The 22,812-nt window shown below is 45.2% G+C and overlaps 1 protein-coding gene across 4 annotated transcripts in view; it reads right to left on the bottom strand.

Moving 5' to 3' along the window:
* Window positions 1-449: 449 nt before the first annotated feature.
* Window positions 450-22,812, bottom strand: part of LOC120398898 (palmitoyltransferase ZDHHC11-like) — a 105,681-nt gene continuing 83,318 nt past the window's right edge. For 2 of the 4 annotated variants that reach the window (XM_039526653.1, XM_039526652.1), the window contains exons 10-11: window positions 7,831-7,918; window positions 452-2,100 (exon numbers count right to left, since the gene is read on the bottom strand). In XM_039526653.1, the coding sequence (XP_039382587.1) occupies window positions 1,751-2,100; window positions 7,831-7,918 (438 nt within the window). In that variant the 3' untranslated portion in view covers window positions 452-1,750. Of the gene's footprint in view, window positions 2,101-7,830; window positions 7,919-22,812 lie in introns of all 4 variants that reach the window. The other 2 variants (XM_039526651.1, XM_039526650.1) reach the window with 2 other exon arrangements.

Genomic DNA, 22,812 nt, shown 5'->3' on the forward strand with positions numbered 1-22,812 from the left:
CCTCAAAAGTATACCTAATAATAATACCTAGCTCAGTGGTCCCCAACCTTTCCATGTGGCGGGCACTGGACGACTAGCCGCTGAGGAGCGTGGCTGCCATACAAGCAGCCGCCAAAATGCCGCTGAGAAGCAGCAGCATCAAGAGATGTTGCCGCTGAAAATCAGCAGCATTTCGGTGGCAACGCTTCTGGTGCCATGGTGCCCGCGGGCACCGCATTGGGGACCTCTGGCCTAGCTCTTACAAGGGCACTTTTCAGCAGTAGATCTCAAAGCACTTTACTACAGAGGCCAGCACCATTATCCCCATTTGACAGAGGGGGGAAACTGAGGCACAGAGGGGGAAAATGACTGCAACTAGTGTGCTTGTGGCAGATTTGTCTAGTATTTTAGATATTACCAAAAACATTTTAAAATGTTATTGCCCCCATGTGTGCAACAAGAACATTGTTTAATAAAATAAAGTTTGAACTTTTAGAACATTTTTACAATTCATATCAAAAAACCTGAATTTATTAGATGACCATATTCCTTTAGAACAATTCACTTCAACTCATACAAATAATAAAAATTAAATAAATCAGCAAAACTCCTCTATATAAATAAAATATATTTTGTCCATATATAGTGAATTTCAAATAGGCCCCTTTCCCTGTGAAAACTATAGGTAGATGTACATTTTCAAAATGAAGATTGATCTTAAAAAGGAAAACTGTAATTTAGAGACCACCACACTAATTGAGAGTTCATTAAAATGTTTCAATATCAAAAACAAAATTAGGAAAAATCACTTTTTGTATAAATAAAACAAGCCATTTGAGAAAATGAGAAATAGTTCAAAATACAAGTACAGAGAACTTCACCCATTTTCTTCCAAAAAGTGGATTTGGGAAAAGAGGCTACTCTAAGGCAAACGTCTCTAACTGGAATTTTGGCAATTTGTAGCAGTAATTTTGAGAAACAAGTTACTTTCTTTAAAGCTGTTTGAAATGTGCATATAGAAAACAGACTTGTGATATCTCGGAGACCTGTCATGTTACCCAAAGGATGATTATTCATCCTGGCTGCCTTGACCATCTGATCCCCCCCAAACCCATCCCCCTCTTTGGTCTAGTGCCCTCTCTCACATCCTCTTCAAAATGGTCCTTGCCCCTTCAACTAGCCTCTCCTCAGCAGCTGAATGGCCTCATTCTCACTGCCCAGCTGCTACTGCCCATTGGCTACTTCTTCAGCAAGAGCTGCTATGATCTCCATGCCAAAAGTCCTCCCTAAGTCTCTACGGCCACCCATCTGCTGTCATGACAGGGTGGACGACGGGGTAGGGCCAGGCAGTAGGAAATGATTACTCATGTGAAGAGTGCAGGCAGGAAGACAGGGTGACTCTGAACAGGGGGAGGCAGGTCTGGATAAAAGTTATCATAGTTATTCCACCTTGGCCCTCAAAGTGGCTACACCCTTTTCTGCCTCTTATAATACCCCGTAAACGGCTTGCATAAAATCAGGAATTCAGCCATTCCCCAGAAGATATTGTGTATCAAAATTGTTCATCCCTCACAAGCCAATTGTAACTAGGATATCTGCTTTCCTAAAGCATCTCATCTGCCTTTTTAGATCTGTACTTCTGGCTACTTCCCAGTATGAAAAAGGTTCCAGTTGCTCAAGTCTTTATATTACTATCTTGAATTGTTCTTTGAGCAGTCTGCCTTCAGTATATCATAGCACTGCTGTTTCTCAGAACGGAAGATGTGATGCATCAGACTGCAAGGGAACTTTGTGTTGAAATTGGCTCTGAGGAGTCATTTTGTTTTGGTGAAGAAAAAGTGGCAGTTCCACTTTGTGCCATTTCAATGCCTTCTTTTGCCAGTGCTGTCCTTTTGAAATGATTGGTAGATTCCGCTATAGAAGCATCTGGTCTTCCACTTTCAGGGGGACTCAGTACCTGATCAGAGATGGCCAAACTGTTTGCATTCATAGAACACACCAGAAGAGTGCTGTTTCTTGTGGATCCCTCATGGAGATTTTGCAGAGATGGGATCTGCTTCATGGAGCCAAGACCTCCCCAGTGAGATTCCTCTAACGACTGGTTGCAGTTAGACTGTAAGTCTGCTCAGAAGCAAAGTGAAAATTAATCTTGAAAGTGCTCTGTAGGCTAGCTTTCAAAAGTGAGATTCAGTCCCTGAACATCAGATAGCAGAGATTTACTTTTTACGTTTTATTTTAAAAGCAGAAGAAAATAGACAGTCACAAGTGAGTATTTTCGTTCTGTTTTAGTTGAATTATTCAAAAAAAAATATAACAGCATTTCAATGTAAGGTAGTTCAATTCAGTGATACTCAGACTGTGGTTCGTGAGCCGCAAGTGGTTCTACAATGCAGCTTGTTGCAACACATGATATTAAAACACTGTGTGGCTTAGTTATTAACCAACATTATTAACCAATCAGGATGCTTTTACTATGTTATTAACCAATTAAGTTATGATGTTAACAGTGTAAATTGATATTTGCTGATATATATATATATATATATATATATACACACACACACACACACACACACTCTCTCTAAGTATTTCCCCTGTCATACTGTTTAAATATGAATAGTACTCTAGTAAATGAAACAATGAATTCATGCTACTGTGGCTCTTCTGGATAAAGATGATTGCTAATTTGGCTTCTGAACCACTTTGGTCTGAGTATCACTGGTCTAATCATATGCAAGGAGCCAGCCAACAGAGCTGGAAACAGGGGAGTTTGAGTGGGAATTAGTAGGAGGAGTTGGGGGTCAGGGGAAAAAGGGGAACGTGTGTGTGTTTCTCTCTCTGTTGCTGAGCTTAGGTGGGAAGGCTATGACAGGCTGCAGAAGCAGGAGGGGTAGTGAGCCAAGGAATGGAAGAGGCAATGTGGATGACTAGATGTGGAAGCTGAGGAATGTACATTATCCTGGAGCGGGTACCTGAAAGGTGCTTTGTTTGGTGTAAAATGCTGCCTGATCAGATGGAAGAGAAGATTGGAGGGTTGGAAATCTAGGCAGAAACTATGGTTGAGTTTTGAAGGGAACTTGAGCAGATGATGGAGGAAAGGCAGGTGGAGGTTGAATGGAAAACTTCAAAACTTGCAGATACAAGCTGGACGGGGGGACTTTGAGGGTGGATTGCAGGATGAGGAATATGGGCAGTAGAAGCATGTGATAAAAGTATCAGGCAGAGGAAATAGAAAGAATAGTGAAGGAGAAATAGAGCTCAGGGATAGGTTTACTGAGTTGGAAAATTAAGAAGGGGCGAAGCAGGCAGTAACAGAAGATGGGAGGGCAAGGAAGAAGAAAAAAGTAGCTAGTTCTAAAAGAAGAGGGGAAGAGTCAATGGAGACAGCCAGAAGTCAGAGCCCCAGAAGGACAGAGGATGAGTTGCAGAAGATTGCATGTGAGAACAAAAGACAAGAGGGCTTGCAGCCAGAAAGAACAGAAAGACGAAGGCCAGAGAGCTGCACCTGGAAGAGGCAGGTCTACATGACTGGGGACTCCCTACCAAGAAGAACAGACAGACCTGTCACCAGAGCTGATCTGAAGAACAGAAGGGTGTGCTGGCTACTGGGAGTAATATATGGGATGTGGACATGAGGCTGAAAAGGATCCAAATTGGAGCAGGAAAGAATCCACAGATTATCTTTACAAGGGGACAAATGACACAGCCAGATTCTCAATGGAATGCATCAGTAGAGACTATGCCAAGCTGGGGAAGACACTTAAAAAAATGGAGGCTCAGGTGATCTTCAGTGGGATTCTACCTGTCCCTAGAGGAGGAGAATCAAGGAGAGACAAGATTATGATGATTAACAGATGGCTCAAGGAAGTGGGGCTATAAGAAGGGCTTTGGGATGTTCAACCGCTGGGAGGCATTCCTGGGCAGAGGACAGTTCTCATGGGATGGACTCCACCTGAGTAGGCAGGGAAATAGACTGCTGTGATGGAGGTTTGCACAACTGATTAAAAGAGCTTTAAATTGGGAGACTGCTAGGAGATGCTCATGTAATCTCCATGCCTGATTCTAACATTGAGTGGGAGGAAAATTTCAGAAAGGGCCCAGCAATGGAACCACAGAGGGTCAGAGAATGGACGTCAAGAAGAAAAGATTGTTACTGTCAGTGGTATTGGCACTGTCAGGCAGGCGATACTGGCAATAGAATGACTGTACCAAATTGAGTGAGGAATCTGGGTGACACCAAGTACAAACAACGAAGATATCTGTACACCAAATACAAGGATCCTGGGTAACAAAATGGAGGAACTAGAACTTCTAGTACAGTAAAACCAGATATTACAGGAATAACAGAAACACGGTGGAATTGTAGTCATGACCAGAGTACAGTTATGGATGGGAATGTGCTGTTCAGAAAAGGTAGAAATAAAGGTAACGGTGGAGCAGCAGCATTGTGCATTAATGACAAGATAGACTGTAAAGAAATTAAAAGTGATGGAATGGATAAAGTGTTATCTGTTTGGGTCAAAATCACTTTGGGAAAGAAAGCTAACACAGGCGCCACTGTGATAGTGTTTGGAGTATGCTACAGATCCCCAGGATCCAATCTGGGATATGAATAGTGACCTTTGATCTCTTTAATGAAATAAAGATTACAGGGAATAGTGTGATTATGGATGACTAACTTCCCAGATATAGACTGAGGAACGAGTACTACTAATAATGGTAGGGCCCGGATATTCCTGGATTTGATAGCTTACAGATTTCTTCACCAAATCAACATTTTAGATTTAATATAAGTAAATTGCAAGGTCCTCATAGAAGAACTGGTTGTACAGAACAATCTTGGTTCAAGTGATCATGAGTAATTCAGTTTAAACTAAATGAAAAGAAACAAAAATAGGTCAGCAAGTAGGGTCCTTGATTTCAAAAGGTCAAACTTCAAAAAATAAGCAAAGTAATAAGGGAAATGGATCTGAATGTGGAGGAGGCTTGAAATTACTTTAAGTCAAAGTTGCAGAAGCTATTTGAAGTCTGCATCCCAAGCAAAGGGAAAAAAAAAATCACAGGAAAGGTTGCAGACCAAAACAGGATGAACAAGCATCTCAAACAGGTGATTCAGAGGTATCAGAAAGCCTGCAAGGAATGGAAGATGGGATGGATCAATAAGGAAAGCTCTCTCTTGAAGGTCATAAAATGTAGGGTTAAAGTGAGAACTGCCAAAAGCCAAGCAGAGTTGGACCTTGCAAGTGAAATTAAAACCAATAGTGAAAGGTTCTTTAGCCATATAAATAAAAAAAATAGGGAAAGAAGTGGGACCACTAAGCGCTGAGGACAGGATGGAGATTAAAGATTATCTAGGCATGACCCTACACCTAAATGAATACTTTGCCTCAGTTTTTAATAAGGGTAATGAAGCGCTATGGGATAGTGGCTAATGGAAATGAGGATGTGGAAGTAGAAATTACTATCACATCCAAGGCTGAAGTCATTCTCAAAACAGCTTAATGGGAGCAATCGGGGAAGGAGGAGAAGTAAAAATCTCCATCCAAGAATATTAAAGGAACTGGCTCCTGCAGATAACACAAAGTTGGGAGGTATTGCCAACAAGGAGGACGACTGGAATATGTAAAAAGATCTGGACAACCTTGAAAACTGGAGTAATAGAAATGGGATGAAATTAAATAGTTCAAAGTGCAAGGTCATGCATTTAGGGACTAACAACAAGAATTTTAAGTTGGGGACTTATCAATTGGAACTGACAGAGGAGGGGAAAGACCTGAGTGTATTGGGCAATCACAGGATGACTATGTGCCACCAGTGTGATGCAGCCATGAAAAAGGCTAATGCAATTGTAGGATGCATCAGATGAGGTATTTCTAGCAGAGACAGAGAGGAGTTAGTACCATTATTTTGATAAGATTTGAGGCACTGATGAGATCTCATCTGGAATACTGTGTGCAATTCTGGTCTCCCATGTTTAAGAAAGATGAATTCAAACAAACAGGTGCAGAGAAGGATTGCAAGGACAGCAAAGGAATGGAAAATCTATCTTACAAGAGAAGACTCAAGGAGCTTGGCTTGTTTACCTTACCCAAATGAAGGATGAGAGGAGAGATGATTGCTCTCTATAAATACATCAGAGGGATCAATAGCAGGGAGTTATTTAAGTTAAGGGTCCATGTTGGCACAAGAGAAAATGCAGATAAACTGGACATCAACAAGTTTAGACTTGAAATTAGATGAAGGTTTTTCAACCATCAAGAGGAGTGAAGTTCAGGAACAGCCTCCCAAGGGGAGAAGTGGGGGCAAAACAAACCAATTGGTTTCAAGACTGAACTTAATAAGTTTATAGGGGGGATGGTATGAGGAGGTTGCAGACAATGGTATGTGGCCCATCTGCAACTGCTAGCAGCAAATATCTCCACTGGTTGGAGATTGGGCCTTCGATGGAGAGAGCTCTGAGTTAATACTGTACAGTGAATTCTTTCCCAAGTGTCTGGCTGGTGGATCCTGCTGACATGTTCAGGGTCTCACTGATTGCCATATTAGGGGTCGAGAAGCAATTTTCCCTCAAGTCAGATTGGCAGAGACTCTGGGGGGTTTTCACCTTTCTCTACAGAATGGGGCATGGGTCACTTGCAGGTTTGAACTAGAGTAAATGGTGGATCCTCTGAAACTTGAATCATGATTTGAGGACTTCAGTAACTCAGCCAGAGGTTATAGGTCTATTACAGGAGTGGGTGGGTGGGGTTCTGTGGCCTGCAATGTGAAAGAGGTCAGACTAGATGATCATGATGTTCCCTTCTGGCCTTAAAGTCTGTGTGTCTAATGTAATATTTATTTCTCGACTGTCTATGTACATACAATACATCAGAGTAATGCAATAATGGTGAAACTAAGTTGTGATAGTTTATAGATTTTCAAGATTTATGGCAAAATATAAAGTTTTAATTTTCAGAACCCCAAAAAATTATTTGTGACAAAGTACACCATTGTGGAATTATTTTTATAAAGAATGTTAAAATGCAGATTTTGGGATATTAGTTTTTTTACACACTCATAAATCTCACTGTTACAGTTGCAACAGAGCAAGTTGCAATAAATAGCTACTAGAAATGAATGCATTATGCAGTGATTGTCACTGAAAATCTATTTACCAACTCTAACCTCTCTGTGTTATGTGATAAACCTAAAAATATTTCTTATATTTAAAATAGGAAATAGCTTCAGTAACTTATCTGTTGGAAAACACTGACTTTAGTCAACAATATCAAGTTTGTACTAAAAATTGATTTAAGAAAAAAAATGAACTAATCATGCATGCACAGGAATTACTTTTTAAAAAGTTATCTTAGTATGGATGTTTATGATAAGTTCAGCCCTGGTGGAAATGTATGCCACTTCACTGAAGTCAACAGAGTTGCACCCAGTGACAATATGGTTGAATATGGGCCTCAAAATTTCTCCTGAAAATACCCAAAGTGATTACTCCACATTAGCTAAGCCCATTTAAAGTTAGAAGAATGAAAAATGCATTAAAAACTATCCACTTTACTTTGACATTCTTACAATAATGGATTTTCTATAAAGAAAAAAATACTTCTTGGCTAAGCCTTATAAGAAAGGTGGTACTCCATAGCAAATATCATGGCAGTTACAGTACAGTATTCACTGTGGTGATCAGGATACAGTATAAGGATACAGTATGTATATACATACATCAATTATGTTGTCAGCATATGTCCCGGTTAAGATTGGGCTAAATGAATATTTAGACCTGGGGGGATGGGGTGGAGGTGGAACTGCACAGTAATTCTTCTGTAATTAAAATCAAGTGTTATAAAAAGGTCTTACCTCCAAAGTCTGCCATTTCAGTATCACTTATCTCCTTGTTCTGATGAATATTCTCACACAGAGTTTCTTTTGTACTTTTTGGCACAGTCTACAAAAAACAAATCAGATCTGTAAATTAATTCCAGCTATAGATTCCCAGGTCACTTGAGCATAGGCACCAACTTTCTCCGGCACTGGTGGGTGCCCCCCCCCGCCCCTTTCCCCACCTCCATTCTACCCCATCCCCACCCCTGGCCCTGCCCCCATTCCAACCCCATCCCCAAGGTCCCCACCCTAACTCCACCCCTTCCCTGCCCCTATTGGATCCCTTCCCCAAATCTCTGGCCCGGCCCGGCCCGGCCTCTTTCCCCAGTGCGCCAAGTTCCCCCTCCTACCCCTTCCCTCCCTGCCTCATGAATCAGCTGTTTTGTGGCGCAAGCGCTGGGAGGGAGGAGGGAGAAGCAGGACGCAGCGATGCGCTGGAGCAGGGGGGTGGGGCGAGGCCACGGGGAGCTGATGGTGGGTGCTGAGCACCCATCAATTTTTCACCATGGGTGCTCCAGCCCCAGAGCACCTAAGGATTTGGTGCCTATGCACTTGGGCAGGGTCTAATGCTGATATAGCATGCCACTGCGGCTTTTCAGAATGATGAAGGCCTCTCCTCTAACAGCCTCTCAGAAGTTTTTCCAAGATACTCTCTGAGTATGCAAAACCAAAAGTCACCTTGACTTAAATTGTACATTGAGCTTTTACCCAGTATGCCCACTATCACTACTTTTTAGCATGATGGTGATCTCTGTAAGTTAGAGCACAGTAGGTAAATAGGAGCACAGGATCACTGGTCGGGTCTAGTATGGTAATGCCTGACAGCGGCCAGTACTTAGCGCTGCACAGGAAGGCCCAATGAGCACTGCTGTCGATAATTATAAAATAATTTGCTCACCAGAAAAGTTTCATTTGAGGTATTGGTCCCTAACTGCCAATTTTACTCCCAGTTAAATCAGAACAAAAACACCCATTGGCTTCAATAGTGCCCGATCAGGACCTTTAGGATACAGCATGCAGCAGTGAGTCTCAGAGCCCAGGTTGACAGACACAGGCCTGCAGGGCTCAGGCTCCCACTCCAAAAATAGCCGGGTAGACACTGCGGCTTGGGCTTTATCTCCCTTTCTAAAAGCCTAACTAATGTAATGTCAGAGGTTCTTGTTACTAATATAAGCGTCTAATCCTCCAGGCTGCCACGAGAGGCAATGTGGAAAGCTCTCCACTGCTCTACGATTCCTCTGCCCTCCACTGTTTGTATCTTCACCTCCCAAGAATATCACCAGCATGGGCAGCGGGTGAATCACAGGCTTGGGGAGGCTAGCCCCCGGCCAGCCTGCCCATCTCCCTTCCCCCGCCGGAGCTCAGAGCCCCCCTCCCTGACAGCCCCAGGCCCCGGAGCACTCAGGGGGCAGGCAGGCAGGCAGCGCAGCCCCCGGCCCTGGAACGCCGGGTGGGCAGATGGCACAAGGACCGGCTCCCGCTGCTCAGAGTTCCTGGCTATAGACTGGCTCCCAGTGGCCCCAGCCCAGGGCACTGGAGCCCTCCCGAAAGTGGGGGGGCCAGGGGCCCCCACCCAAGGTGGAGGCAAAAACAGTTCCCTGCCCATGTCCCAGGCCCCCCGCCCAGGGCAGGTGGAGGGACCCCAGCTCCCCACAAGGCTCTCCTCATGCCAGGCTGCGGCTCTGAGGCCCTTTGGCCCAAGATGGATCAGGGAGAGCCACAACGGCAGCTGGCATGAAGTCGCGGACCCCCCTCCTGCCCCGGGTAGCTGTGGAGCCTGGGAGATGGGGACACAGGCCGGGGGCTGCTCTCAGTCCCCACGCACCTCGAGCAGGCGGAGGGTCTGCTGCGGCCAGTGGTTTCCCCACGAATTGAAATTAGGGGGAGTGTTTCAATTTGCAGGGTGTGTGTGTCAGGGCCGATGAGGGGTGAGACTGTGAGGGTGAAGGTGGGCTGTATGGCACCATAGTAAAAACTGAAAAATGTTTCATGACCATTTTATTAGATTTAACGCATGTTTTAAAATCATCACACAAATTAAAGTTGGCTACTCAAGCCTTCTATGAAGCACTACATCTACATCCTTGGTTTCTTGTTATAATTTTGCATAACTCTGTTAATGAACTTCTTGAATGCAGTATGTTCATCTTTGGTGGCTTCTATTCAATTCCATTCAATGATGAAAAGGAACGCTCAACTGTAGCTGTTGTGACTGGGAGTAGCAAGAGATGAATGATTACTTCTTTCATCCCAGGAAACATAGCACAAAGATCAGGTTGAGCCACTAGTGATGATAAAAAAAGAAGTTGAAGTCAAATCTTCATTCATTTGTCATATGATATTCCACTCTATGTTCAAATTCTCTATTCTGTCCTGATCACATGGCAGCCCCATTGCTGGTAGTGCCTCACTCCATTCAACTGTCGGTGTTTTATAGGACAGGTAGATTTTTAAGAATCAAGTCTGTGTACTTTTTCAGTTTTCTTAACAAACACTTCATGTCTTCACGTAAGGATTCAATATAAATGCCTTCATTAGTCAACTTCTGGACTGAAGTCTTTGGGTACGTCTACACTACGGGATTATTCCGATTTTACAGAAACCGGTTTAGTAAAACAGATTGTATAAAGTCGCGTGCACGCGGCCACACTAAGCACATTAATTCGGTGGTGTGCGTCCATGGTCCGAGGCTAGCATAGATTTCTGGAGCGTTGCACTGTGGGTAGCTATTCCGTAGCTATCCCATAGTTTCCGCAGTCTCCCCCGCCCCTTGGAATTCTGGGTTGAGATCCCAGTGCCTGATGGGGCAAAAATCATTGTCGCCAGTAGTTCTGGGTAAATGTCGTCAGTCACTCCTTCCTCTGGGAAAGCAACGGCAGACAATCATTTTGCGCCCTTTTTCCCTGGATTGCCCTGGCAGATGCCATAGCATGGCAACCATGGAGCCCGTTTTGCCTTTTGTCACTGTCACCGTATGTGTACTGGATGCCACTGACAGAGGCGATACAGCAGCGCTACACAGCAGCATTCATTTGCTTTTGCATGATAGCAGAGACGGTTATCAGTTGTTCTGTACCGTCTGCTGCCATTGTAAATTGGCAATGAGATGACGGTTACTAGTCCATCTGTACTGTACTGTCTGCTGCTGTCATGGGTACCCCTGGCTGAGGTCGGCCGGGGGCGCAAAGACAAAAATGGGAATGACTCCCTGAGTCAATCCCTCCTTTATGGTATCTAAAAATAGAATCAGTCCTGCCTATAATATGGGGCAAGTGTACTAGAGAACCAGTGTATCAGAGAACCAGGACTAGAGAACCAGAGAGCACAGCTGCTCCGTGTCAGATCCCGCAGAAATGATGAACTGCATGCTATTCACAGGGGCTGCCCCTGCAACAACCCCACCTGTTGCTTCCCTCCTCCCCCAGCCTTCCTGGGCTACCATTGCAGTGTCCCCCCATTTGTGTGATGAAGTAATAAAGAATGCAGGAATAAGAAACAGTGACTTGTTAGTGAGATAAAATGAGGGGAAGGCAGCCTCCAGCTGCTATGATAGTCCAGGCAGGACATTAAGCAGTGTTGGGGAGAGGAGCCCAGCATCCCGCTGCTATGATAGTCCAGGCTGTACAGAATCTTTTCTTTACACATGAAGGGCGGGGGCTGATGGAGCTCAGCCCCCAGTTGCTATGATGAAGATGGTTACCAGCCATTCTGTACCATCTACTGGGAATGACCGGGAGTCATTCCTATTTTTACCCAGGTGCCCCCGGCCGACCTCACCTGAGGCCAGCCAGGAGCACTCACGGGCTGATGATGACGATGGCTAGCAGTCATATTGTACCATCTGCAACCACGGAGGGGGGGAGAGGATGCTGCAGTTCACTGCTGCAGCATCGTGTCTACCAGCAGCATTCAGTAGACATAGGGTGACATTTAAAAGAGTCAAGAGATGATTTTTCCCCCCTTTTCCTTCTGGGGGTGGGGGGGGTAAATTGATGAGCTATGCCCTGAACCACCCCGGACAATGCGTTTGACACTACAGGCATTGGGAGCTCAGCCAAGAATGCAAATGCTTTTTGGAGACTGCAGGAACTGTGGGATAGCTTGAGTCCTCAGTCCCCCCTCCCTCCCTCCATGAGCGTCCATTTGATTCTTTGGCTTTCCGTTACGCTTGTCACGCAGCAGTGTGCTGAGTCCCTGCTGTGGCCTCTGTCTGGAGATTTTTTTAAAATGCTTTGGCATTTCGTCTTCTGTAACAGAGCTCTGATAGAACAGATTTGTCTGCCCATACAGCGATCACATCCGTACGGTCCATGCTGGAGCTCTTTTTGGATTTGGGACTGCATCGCCACCCATGCTGATCGGAGCTCCACGCTGGGCAAACAGGAAATTATATTCAAAAGTTTGCGGGGCTTTTCCTGTCTACCTGGCCACTGCATCCGAGTTCAGATTGCTGTCCAGAGTGGTCACAGTGGTGCACTGTGGGATACCGCCCGGAGGCCAATACCGTCGATTTGCGGCCACTCTAACTCTAAGCCGATATGGTAATACCGATATTAGCGCTACTCCTCTCGTTGGGGAGGAGTACAAAAACCGGTTTAAAGAGCCCTTTATATCGATATAAAGGGCTTCGTAGTGTGGATGGGTGCGGCGTTAAATCGGTTTAACACTCCTAAAATCGGTTTAAACGCGTAGTGTAGACCAGGCTTTTGCTTCTTCCAGTACTTTTTCAATGGATGGCTCTCTGATTGATCCAAATGTAGCTTCTATTGCTGGACAAAGATCTACTACTGTTGTAGCAGATGCCTGGATGGCATTGTTTAATGACCCAAGTGGTTTCAACAGTAGACTTATGAGAGAGAGAACAGCAATAGTCACCTCTGAACGTAGTAGCAAAAGTAATCCACCAACCTCACTACTTAGATCCATCCCATCTTGGTAGATACTTTCCAAAGCCAATAACAATAGCTGAAGTAATTTTAAGACAACAGCCAAGGATTGCTCATGAGAAAGCCAGTGGGTTTTCCGAGGTTGGACTAATTTGAACTTCAGTCCCAGTGTATCTTCTATATTTTCCAAGATATTCAGTCTTTTTGGACTCTTGCTGAAAAAAGAATATAATGAAGACATTACATGTATAGCTTTTTAAATGTCTTTTGAAGATTCTGCAGCTTGTACTAGTGCTAGTCGGAGTAGATAGCCTCTGCAGTGTGTATAGGAGAGATTAGGGTTACATTTTTCTCTGAGCAAAGCTTGTACTCCACCATGTCTTCCAGAGAAGTTTGCAGCTCCATCAAATGCACAAGCAGCCATCTGTTTGGGGTCCAATTGACAAGAATTTAACTCTTCTAAGATGTGGGTTGTCACAGATGCAGCCGATGTGTCTTCTATAACTTGAACATCTAGAAATGCATCTACTGGCCTACCACTGATATCAAGATAACGTACACAGTGACTTAATAATTGATGCCCATTTGCATCGGTGCATTCATCAGCTATGTATGCAAATTTTTTGAATGTGGTGAGAGAGTTCGTCACTTTTTCAACAGCTGAGTCTTTCACTGTTGCACTGCATGCTTCTAGCCAGTCAGTTGAGTTTCTTGCTGAAAGACAGCGAGCATTTGCTGGTCTTGTTCAGAACCAGTGTTCAGTTTCAGGATGAACAAAAGACAATGCACTTAACATTGACTTCCAGTTTATAGTGTGTGGTATCTCTTGCTTAAATAGAAAGTATGATGCCACAGCCATGTTTATTTGCATGAACTGTGTTGTGTCTCCAGCATTCTTAACAGCCTCATTAAGTACTTCTAAAATTGGCTTTGAAAATGGGCTTATAAGGCTTTCTGCATGTTGATGCACTACAGAGGCCTGGTGTTCTGCTGCCTTTTCACGTAGTTTGTCAGCATTGGCTTTGCTGATTGGTCTGACAAACCAAGCTCCTCCACTTTTACCAATCATAGCATTGGAAAGCTTTCCTTCTTCGCAAGAGGTGCACCAGCAGCCATCTTTTGTAACTTCAGTAAATGGGAACTGTAGTGGGGTGGACCCCTGCTCCTGCCCTGAAGGGGTAAAAAAAGCCCTGGGAGGGGGCTGTGGCTGGAGAAAGTAGTTTTTAGGCTGGGCTGATTGGGGGAAGTGGCTACAGCTGGGGCCATGCCCCAAACAGACTCAGCTGGCCCTATAAAGGCAGAGAAGCCAGGGGCAGACAGGAGTCTCTCTCTGTTTGTAGAGGGAAATGGGCCTGGCTGCAGGGGGCTAGAGACAGGGTACCTGAGTGGAGCAGGGCTGGGGAAAGGCAGAGGAGCTGGGGAGCTCCAGCCTGGAAAGCCCCAGGCTGCGGCCTAGCCGAAGGCCAAGGGATACTAGGGGTTGCAGAGGGCAGCCCAGGGGTAGGCCAAGGCAGCAGGTCCAAACCCAACCTTGCCAGTGATGAGTAGGCTGATACTGCAGTCTGCCCCAGGGCGCAGGGGCTAGACAATAACTGGCAGTAGCCATATACTGAGGCGAAGTGGGGATAGAGGATGGGGGGGTTCCCCAGGGAGCGGGGGACCCTGAGAGAAAGGGGTTACTGCCAGGGGGCAGCACCCCATGTAAAAGGGCACTGGGTCCAGGGAGGGACACGGGGGCCAGAGGACAGATGGATCACCGGCCTGCAGAGGGCGCTCTGGAGCTGGAACGAGCTAATTCCCAGGAGTCACCAGCAGGAGGCGCTGCTTGGGGTGAATCCGCCCATCTACAGGAACACTTTGACTGACAAACATTGGGAACTGCCTTTACTTTTTGGAGACACTGTTTCTTCAGTAGGTAGCTGTATTTGTGCTTCGGGCTGGTTGGATGTAGATACACCACTTGAACCGTCAGATGACATGATATATTCTTGGTTCTTGATGTATTCTTCACCTTGGTTAGTTTTTGAGGCCTTTGAGTGGAAAAATTGTTGTATTGTTTTTTGTCTTTTCATTTTCACTTTGACCTGCAACATATAAAAGAGATATGAATGAAGTAAATGTTTTGTTAGGATAATGCAGATTTAACATAAGGATAATGCAAAATCCACCAAAACACATAACAGGTCTAGATTTCTTAAAAAAACATCATTTTTTAAAAAAAATGTATTTAATTTAAATTGGCTTTTGAAAAGTAAGCCATCATGGGATAAGAGGGAAGTCCTCTCATGGATCAGTAACTGGTTAAAAGATGGGAAACAAAGGGTAGGAATAAATTATCAATTTTCAGAATGGAGAGAGATAAATAGTGGTATCCCTGAGTGGTCGGTACTGGGGCCATTACTGTTCAACATATTCATAAATGATCTGGGAAAAATGCGTAAACAGTAAGGTGGCAAAATTTGCAGATGATACAAAACTATTCAAGATAGTTAAGTCCAAAGCAGACTGTGAAGAGTTACAAAGGGATCTCACAAAACTGGGTGACTGGGCAACAAAATGGCAGATGAAATTCAATGTTGATAAATGAAAAGTAATGCACACTGGAAAACAATCTCAACTATACATACAAAATGATGGGATCTAAATTAGCTGTTAACACTCAAGAAAGATCTTGGAGTCATTGTGGATGGTTCTCTGAAAATATCCACTCAATGTGCAGCAGCAGTCAACGAAGCAAACAGAATGCTGGAAGTCATTAAGAAAGGGATAGATAATAAGACAGGAAATATCATATTGCCTCTATATCAGGGATCGGCAACCTTTCAGAAGTGCTGTGCTGAGTCTTCATTTATTCATTCTGATCTAAGGTTTCGCGTGCCAGTCATACATTTTAACATTTTTAGAAGATCTCTTTTCCTAAGTCTATAATATATAACTAAACTATTGTTGTGTGTAATGTAAATAAGGTTTTTAAAATGTTTAAGCCGCTTCCTTTAAAATTAAATTAAAATGCAGAGCCCCCCGGGCCGGTGGCCAGGACCCGAGCAGTGTGAGTGCCACTGAAAATCAGCACGCGTGCTGCCTTTGGCACGCATGCCATAGATTGCCTACCCCTGCTCTATATAAATCCATGATACATGCACACCTTGAATACTGTGTGCAGATCTAGTCACCCCATCCCAAAAAAAGATATATTGGAATTGGAAAAGGTACAGAGATGGGCAACTAAAATGATTAGGGGTATGAAAGAGGAGGAGAGATTAAAATGACTGGGAATTTTCAGCTTAGAAAAGCGACGACTAAGGGGGGGATGTGATAGAGGTCTATAAAATCTTGACTGGTGTGAAAAAAGTGAATAAGGAAATGTTATTTAATCCTTCACGTAACACAAGAACTAGCAGTCACCCCATGAAATTAATAGGCAGCAGGTTTTAAAAAATAATAATAAAAGGAAGTACTTCTTCACACAACATAAAGTCAACCCGTGGAACTCTTTGCCAGGGGATGCTGTGAAGACCAAAAATATAACAGGATTAAAAAAAGAACTAGATAAATTCCTGGAGAATAGGTCCATCAGTGGCTATTAGCCAGGATGGGGAGGGATGCAACACCATGCTCTGAGTGTCCGTAGCCTGTTTGCCAGAAGCTGGGAATGGGCAACAGGGGATGGATCACAGATGATTACCTGTTCTGTTCATTCCCTCTGAAGCACCTGGCCTTGACCACTGTCGGAAGACAGGACACTGGGCTATATGGACAATTGGTCTGACCCAGTATGGCCATTCTTATGTAAAAGTTAATTATAATAATAAAAATGTTTAGTACAGAAACTCCCCAATATAATAACCTCTCAAGATAGCAACTATGTGAGATAACAGCCTTGGCAAATAATGCATTTTTTAAATCTTGGCCATATTTATATTTATATAAGTTTCCATTCACAGTCACAAATCTAGCATTCTGGAGCAAAGTCACTAAAATATAGTCCAACAAACAAATGTTATTTAACATGCCCCTCACTTTCCCCTCCACCGCACCCCACTCACCGGTGCTGTCCTTGGTCAGTGGAGACTCAGAGTTCAGAGGTGCTTTCACGTGAGTTCACCTCCCAGGTGGGGGGCAAGAAGGCACCTTGCTTGTTCCTCCAGCTGCTCACTGTTCGCTCTGGCCACGGCTGTTCGTTGTGCCACCGTTCACTTCATCGCTCTGTTGCCAATGGCCCTGCGCAGTCACCTTCTGCTGCCACCTGCCACTGTGACCTCTGCGAGTTGGTCTCTTGAGGTTCCACCAGCTCTCAGTGATATCAGCTGAGCTCTCAGTAGGGGAAACCTCACTGCTAGTGCAGTCTGGGCTGTCTCTTCCACAGAAACACCATCCCGCAGCAGGTCCAAGCATTTAGACCTGATTATCAGTCATTTCAGCTGTAGTGGTCATTTAACAAGACTATCTATGGAGCCTAATCAGCTTTGTCTTTAAACAGTGGACAAGGGCAGGTCAAATAATATTGTGACTCAGACAGACCATCAAGCCAAACACCTGTCCCCACCCTCTCTCTTGATGCCCTCAATCAGCACAGGCTAAGTACAGTTCTACTGCCCTTTACTCTTACAATAAGAATGACAACATTTCATTATCCACCCACCCACCCACCCCCCACATTCAAGTGATTTGTAACCCAACCCCAGCCAAAATCTATCACTAGCGCAACACAGCTCTGTTTGCTGGATACCTAGGTAGATTAGGTGTGAATGTAAATACAATCTCGTCCTGAAGCATTTCCCCCCAGCTCATCACTAGCTGTCAGGGAGAGCTCATTTAGACTTTGCTTACAAATCATAATTTGAAATTATTAGGTTGGCCAACATCACTGAAATGAATGCACTGACATTGTCATAAAAAACAACAGCTGTACAGAATGTCAGGGTTGGAAGGGACCTCAGGAAGTCATCTAGTCCAACTCCCTGCTCAAAGCAGGACCAATAAGGAAGCTAGTCTATGTTCATACTTTTCAAATCTATTATACTTTTTCAGATACACTTATTTTATCACACACTTTAAAAGTATATAAAGTGTGTATTAATGTTTCAATTTCAATTCAAATTTCCAAACAGTCACTAAATTGGCATGTAACTAGTTCACAAAACTCAACGGGGGGGGGGGGGGAGTGTTGGGGAAATTCAGAGGGGATGTAGGGAAATCACTGGCTGTGGCTCCCCACAGCTGCCCTGGCCCAGGGTGGAGCCTTGGGGGGAGAAGAGGCCGGGGTCTGCCCCGGCGTTAAGTGGACGGGCCAGGCCAGACCCATCCACTTTCAAAAAGTGGGAGGGCTATGAACCCCTGACCCCCGCCCCCCGGTTCCAGTGCCACTGGCCCAGGGCCTCAGCCACATGGGAAGGAAGAGCTACAGCAGAGCACGACGGGAAGCAGGAGGTGGTCTGGGAGTGGAGTGTGGGCGGGGCTATGCAGGCAGTTTGGGTAGGCTTAGCCTTCCCCCGCCTTTGATACTCGCCGCCCATTATCACCAGTGTCCGCCATCGCAACTTATCAGGGCTGTTCCCAGAAGCAGTGGGAAGTCAACGTGATTCATGACAGTTCTGACAAATTTGCCCACAAGAATCTAAATAGCGGAAGTGAAACTGATCAGTGCCTTCTCATCTTTGCGCAGCTGCTGCTTACAGAGCTAACAGCACCAGTAGATATACTGTGTCCTGTGGCACCTTATAGACTAACAGAAGTATTGGAGCATAAGCTTTTGTGGGTGAATACCCACTTCGTCACCACAGGACTCTTTGTCGCTTTTTACAGATCCAGACTAACACGGCTACCCCTCTGATACAGTAGATACACTGGGGCTACTAGTGGACAGCATTGCATCTGTTGTATTCAGATGATATTTGGAAAATTATTTTCATTTTCTAAAAGGTCCTTATGGTTATGAAAATCAAGTTCTGGAGAAAGGCCTGGCAAGGGAATGAGTGGATTCTTCAAGCCCTATCAATATATGGGGAATTTATTTTTACGAAGTTTTTAAAAAAATCAGAACTGGCACACAAGGAATTAAGTGATAGTATTACTTGGATGATTACCACTTTTACTGTAATGCTTTTCTTTTTTTTTTTTTTTTTTTTTTTAAGTCTTCACATATTTCCAGTAAAGAGCTGTCTACAGACTTCTACCTTTCCTTATCTCAACCGGCATCAGAAAAACATGTGGCTGCAAAAATAAATAGCTGTGAATAAATTAGTGAACAATGAATGGCTCTTTTATGCTAAGGTCTGGAACACTTTATGGTTTGCCTAACTGTTGGGAAAGGGACTATCTAAAATAAGTTTGCTATGACAACGAACAGACTGTTTACTTATCCTTCCTCCTTTTCCATTACTCTTCAATAATATTAACATCTGATAAGGATGAAAATTAGAAACTATGTATAAACTAACACACCAGATTGTAAACTTTTCAGGGCAGCGATTGTGTCTTCTTCTCGGGTCTGGACAGTGTCTAGCACCCTTTGGACACAACCACGATCTAAAATAATGTTAGGTGAAGATCAGCAAATCTTCTCAAATGTTAATTTGAACGTAAGGACAGTTTGCAGACCTCAAGGAAACACTGTTCCCAGGCACTTAAATTCGTAAATTTACCCTCTGTAGGCGGGAGCCATACAATTCCCCATTATTCAATGAAGACCGAAGAAAAGCAAGACAAGAGAGCAGAGGAGAATTCTGTGTTTTTTCCACCTTACTATCCACTCTGATACTGGTTGGAGTGTTTTATTGTGGGCAGGACACTGACAGCCATTTGCTCCTGAAACTTCTGGGTTCTTATCAGATCGCGGTTATTTTTAATGTCAGGAATTTTTCCTTGTACAACAAGTACCCCAGTGCAGGTGTCCAGTCAGTCACTTCTCCATAGTTTAGATGTTTCATCATTTCCTGGTGCTGTCAAGCGTCTTCTGTTGAGTGAGGATTAGAGGAGCAGGGCAAGCCCTGAAGAACAGCCTCTACGTGCAGTGTGCCTCATTTCCGAATTTTCTCCAGGCTGTACCAACCAGCGTGTAGTATGTCCAGACTCTACTTCTATAAGCTAACCAGCTCAAAGACAGCAGTTCTTCTCTGTGGCAAGAAGGGCGTCCCCAACCACTGTTCCATCTCCTTTCCTGTCCTGCTCAACTCATGCCTCCCATGTACCTTTGTTGTCCATAACTCTGGAATCATCATTGACTCCGAACTCCCTTCTTCTCCTGAAAATCTGCCTTATCACTGTGGTGACTGACTGACTGTTACTCACCCCTTTAACAGATTGTGCCAGATCTTAAAAGTCTTGTTATCTGCAGTTGGAGTTGGAGAATGAACACAGGGATGGAGTGGACTTGCTGCAGTATAGAATAAGGGCCCTAATGCTGTGCTAACTTAGTTCACTTTGTTACGACTGTTGTTTCTTACTCCAGTTGAAGTAATTTGCATTTACTTGAAGGCATGACTGACTTATCTCGATCAGGAGACAAATCACTACCTCCACAACAATGCTCATGTATGCTACTGTCTCTACTCCACCTCTGCTGAAACCCTCATCCATGTCACCGCCATAACTACTGCAACTCCATTAGCCGTGGCCTACCCAAGTCCCAGCTCTTCCAATTCCAGCCCAGAGATGGCTGATGCTTTCCTATTCTTCATGTACAAAGCAGCACCACTTTATCTCCTCACTTTCCTCAAATAGTTCCACTGTCTCCCCATTCATTTCAGGCTCCAGTTCAAAATACCCATTCCTGTTTATTAAAACCCTACATGGACTTGTGCCAACCTCTCTCTTTGCTTCTGCTTTAACACTTTCTTATACAACACCTGCCTCCTCTTTGTCCCCTCACACAGCTGGGTCCAAGAGTCTCCTCTCCTGCAGCTCATCCCATCTGGAATAAGATTTCACACTACTTCTCATGCCTCTTCTACATGTCTCAATATTTTGAAGTAGTATAGGTTCTGCTGATGTCCCTGCCAGATCATGGTCCCTGTCCTCCTTCCTGAGAGACAAAAGCAAGTGACATGACACCCTGGTTACTTACTTGTTACCTACCAATGGAGAGACAGCCACCTGTGCTCCAAAAAGATGCCACTGAGAGAATTTATGGTACAGAAAGAGCACAGGCAACATCTTACACATCTGTATTTTCAAAATGAACTATACAGAATGCTCCTGCCTGTTGCACAACTTAAAGGCACACCTTAGAACACAGATGCATAGGATGGTCATTATTTCTCTTCTGGTGCACTTCCTGGGCAGATGGAGACACTCTGCCATACACCTTAGGTATTTGCCAGCAGCCAAGTAACGTATGCTCTCTTGTACGTAATGCCTGAACTAAAATACTCAGAGCCCTGCCCCCTGGGCTTCAGATAAGTCTTGATCTTCTTTAGATAATCCACAGGAAAATATAGATCAGTTTAAGCCTCTAGAAGACTATTCTCCTCATCCTTGCTATTACACTAATACTGCAACAGAAAGAAAGCTCATTATGCACATGCATGTGTACACACACACACACACACACACACACACACACCAAGCTTCCCAGGTAAATCAGTGAGCTCAGCGGTTCTCAACTGGAGGTCTGTGGCACCCTGGGAGTCCGCAAGACTTTTCAGGGGAGGTGCAGGACCCCCTGGCTGAAACATGGTGCCCCAAGCCCTGGCAGTGGCGCGCGGCAGAAGCTGGGAGCCCCAGCACTTCCCCCCAGGGCTGAAGCCGGGAGCAGCAGAGGAGCCCTGGAATGTCCCCCCACCCAGGGCTGAAGCTGGCAGTGGTGGGGGAGAAGCCAGGAGCCCTGGTGTCCCCCTGGTTTAAGCTGGGAGCAGCACAGGGCTGAAGCTGGGAGTCCCAGTGCCCCCTGCCGAAGCTGGGAGCAGCGGGGGAGCCCCGGCGTCCCCCCCTCAGGGTGCACCTCCCAGGCTGAAGCTGTGAGCAGCACAGGGCTGAAGCCCTGAGCCCCAGTGTTGCCCCCACAAACTGCAGTGCCTTACCCAGAGTGGGGCAGTCCCAGGGGCATCTCCCCCCATCTCCTCTTCCCCAGTCCCTTTCAGGCCCCATACTCTGGCCAAGTCATAGGTCAGAAGTCAGAGCCAGGCAGTGCAGGGCAGCTGCTCCTCTGGCTGGTGGTGCCATGGAGCAGGCAGTTGTGGCATTCCCCCGTCTGCTGCTGGTGCCCAGGGTTGTGGCTGCTTCTCAGCTCCCAGATATCTTTGACTGCTCATGCAGCCGATAAGAGCTGCCTGGGTGGGGGGGACTCTGCTCCAGGGCGGCAGAGCCTTTGGGACGCAGCCACAGCAGGGGGAGCCCTCCCAGCACACAGCCCCTACCTACACCCTCCCTGCACCCTGAGCTACCCTCTGCCCACACCCAGCCCTTAGCTACCCCCTCCCTGCACCCTGAGCTACCCCCCTGCCCACGTCCAGCCCCTAGCTGCCCCCTCCCTGCATCCTGAGTGGTTTTCAAACTTTTTGAACTGAGTCTCCCCTTTGAGTTATATTTTTTGGTTGCATCACCCCTGGATGGCCTGCTGAGGTGAGTCAGGGAGTGGAGGTGGCACTCCCTTCCTGGACCACATTGTGCAGGGCAGCCCTGCCGTCCCTTCCCCCGCCCCCAAACAGAAGTCAAACTGTGCCTATGCCCAAGGATCCCCCCTGCTGTCCCGGAGCCCCGAGTCCCTCCACCCCCACCCCTGCTGGGCGCTGGAGTTTTTATAGCATGTCAAGGGGGGCCTCAAAGAGCAAAAGGCTGAGAACCCCTGAGTTAGATAAAAGGCATATGTTAATCCACATGATAGAGGGATCAATTAGGTGACAAGTTTTAAATTAGCGTCCCTCGATCTATAACATTTAGCTATAAATAAAAATATTACTGAAAGAAAATTCTGCACTTTAATTAGAAGGTTTACAAAAAAGGAGACTGCACGGAGGACAGTAATATTATATTATAATATTATTTGAATGTAATCAGAGCATCTAATTACCCACCTTGCTCTGGTTGGGTAAGATTGTTTACTGGCTAATCAAGCTATTTATGGATAATTTAA

This window comes from Mauremys reevesii, linkage group 2 (assembly GCF_016161935.1).
Source record: "Mauremys reevesii isolate NIE-2019 linkage group 2, ASM1616193v1, whole genome shotgun sequence".
NCBI lineage: Eukaryota > Metazoa > Chordata > Testudines > Geoemydidae > Mauremys > Mauremys reevesii.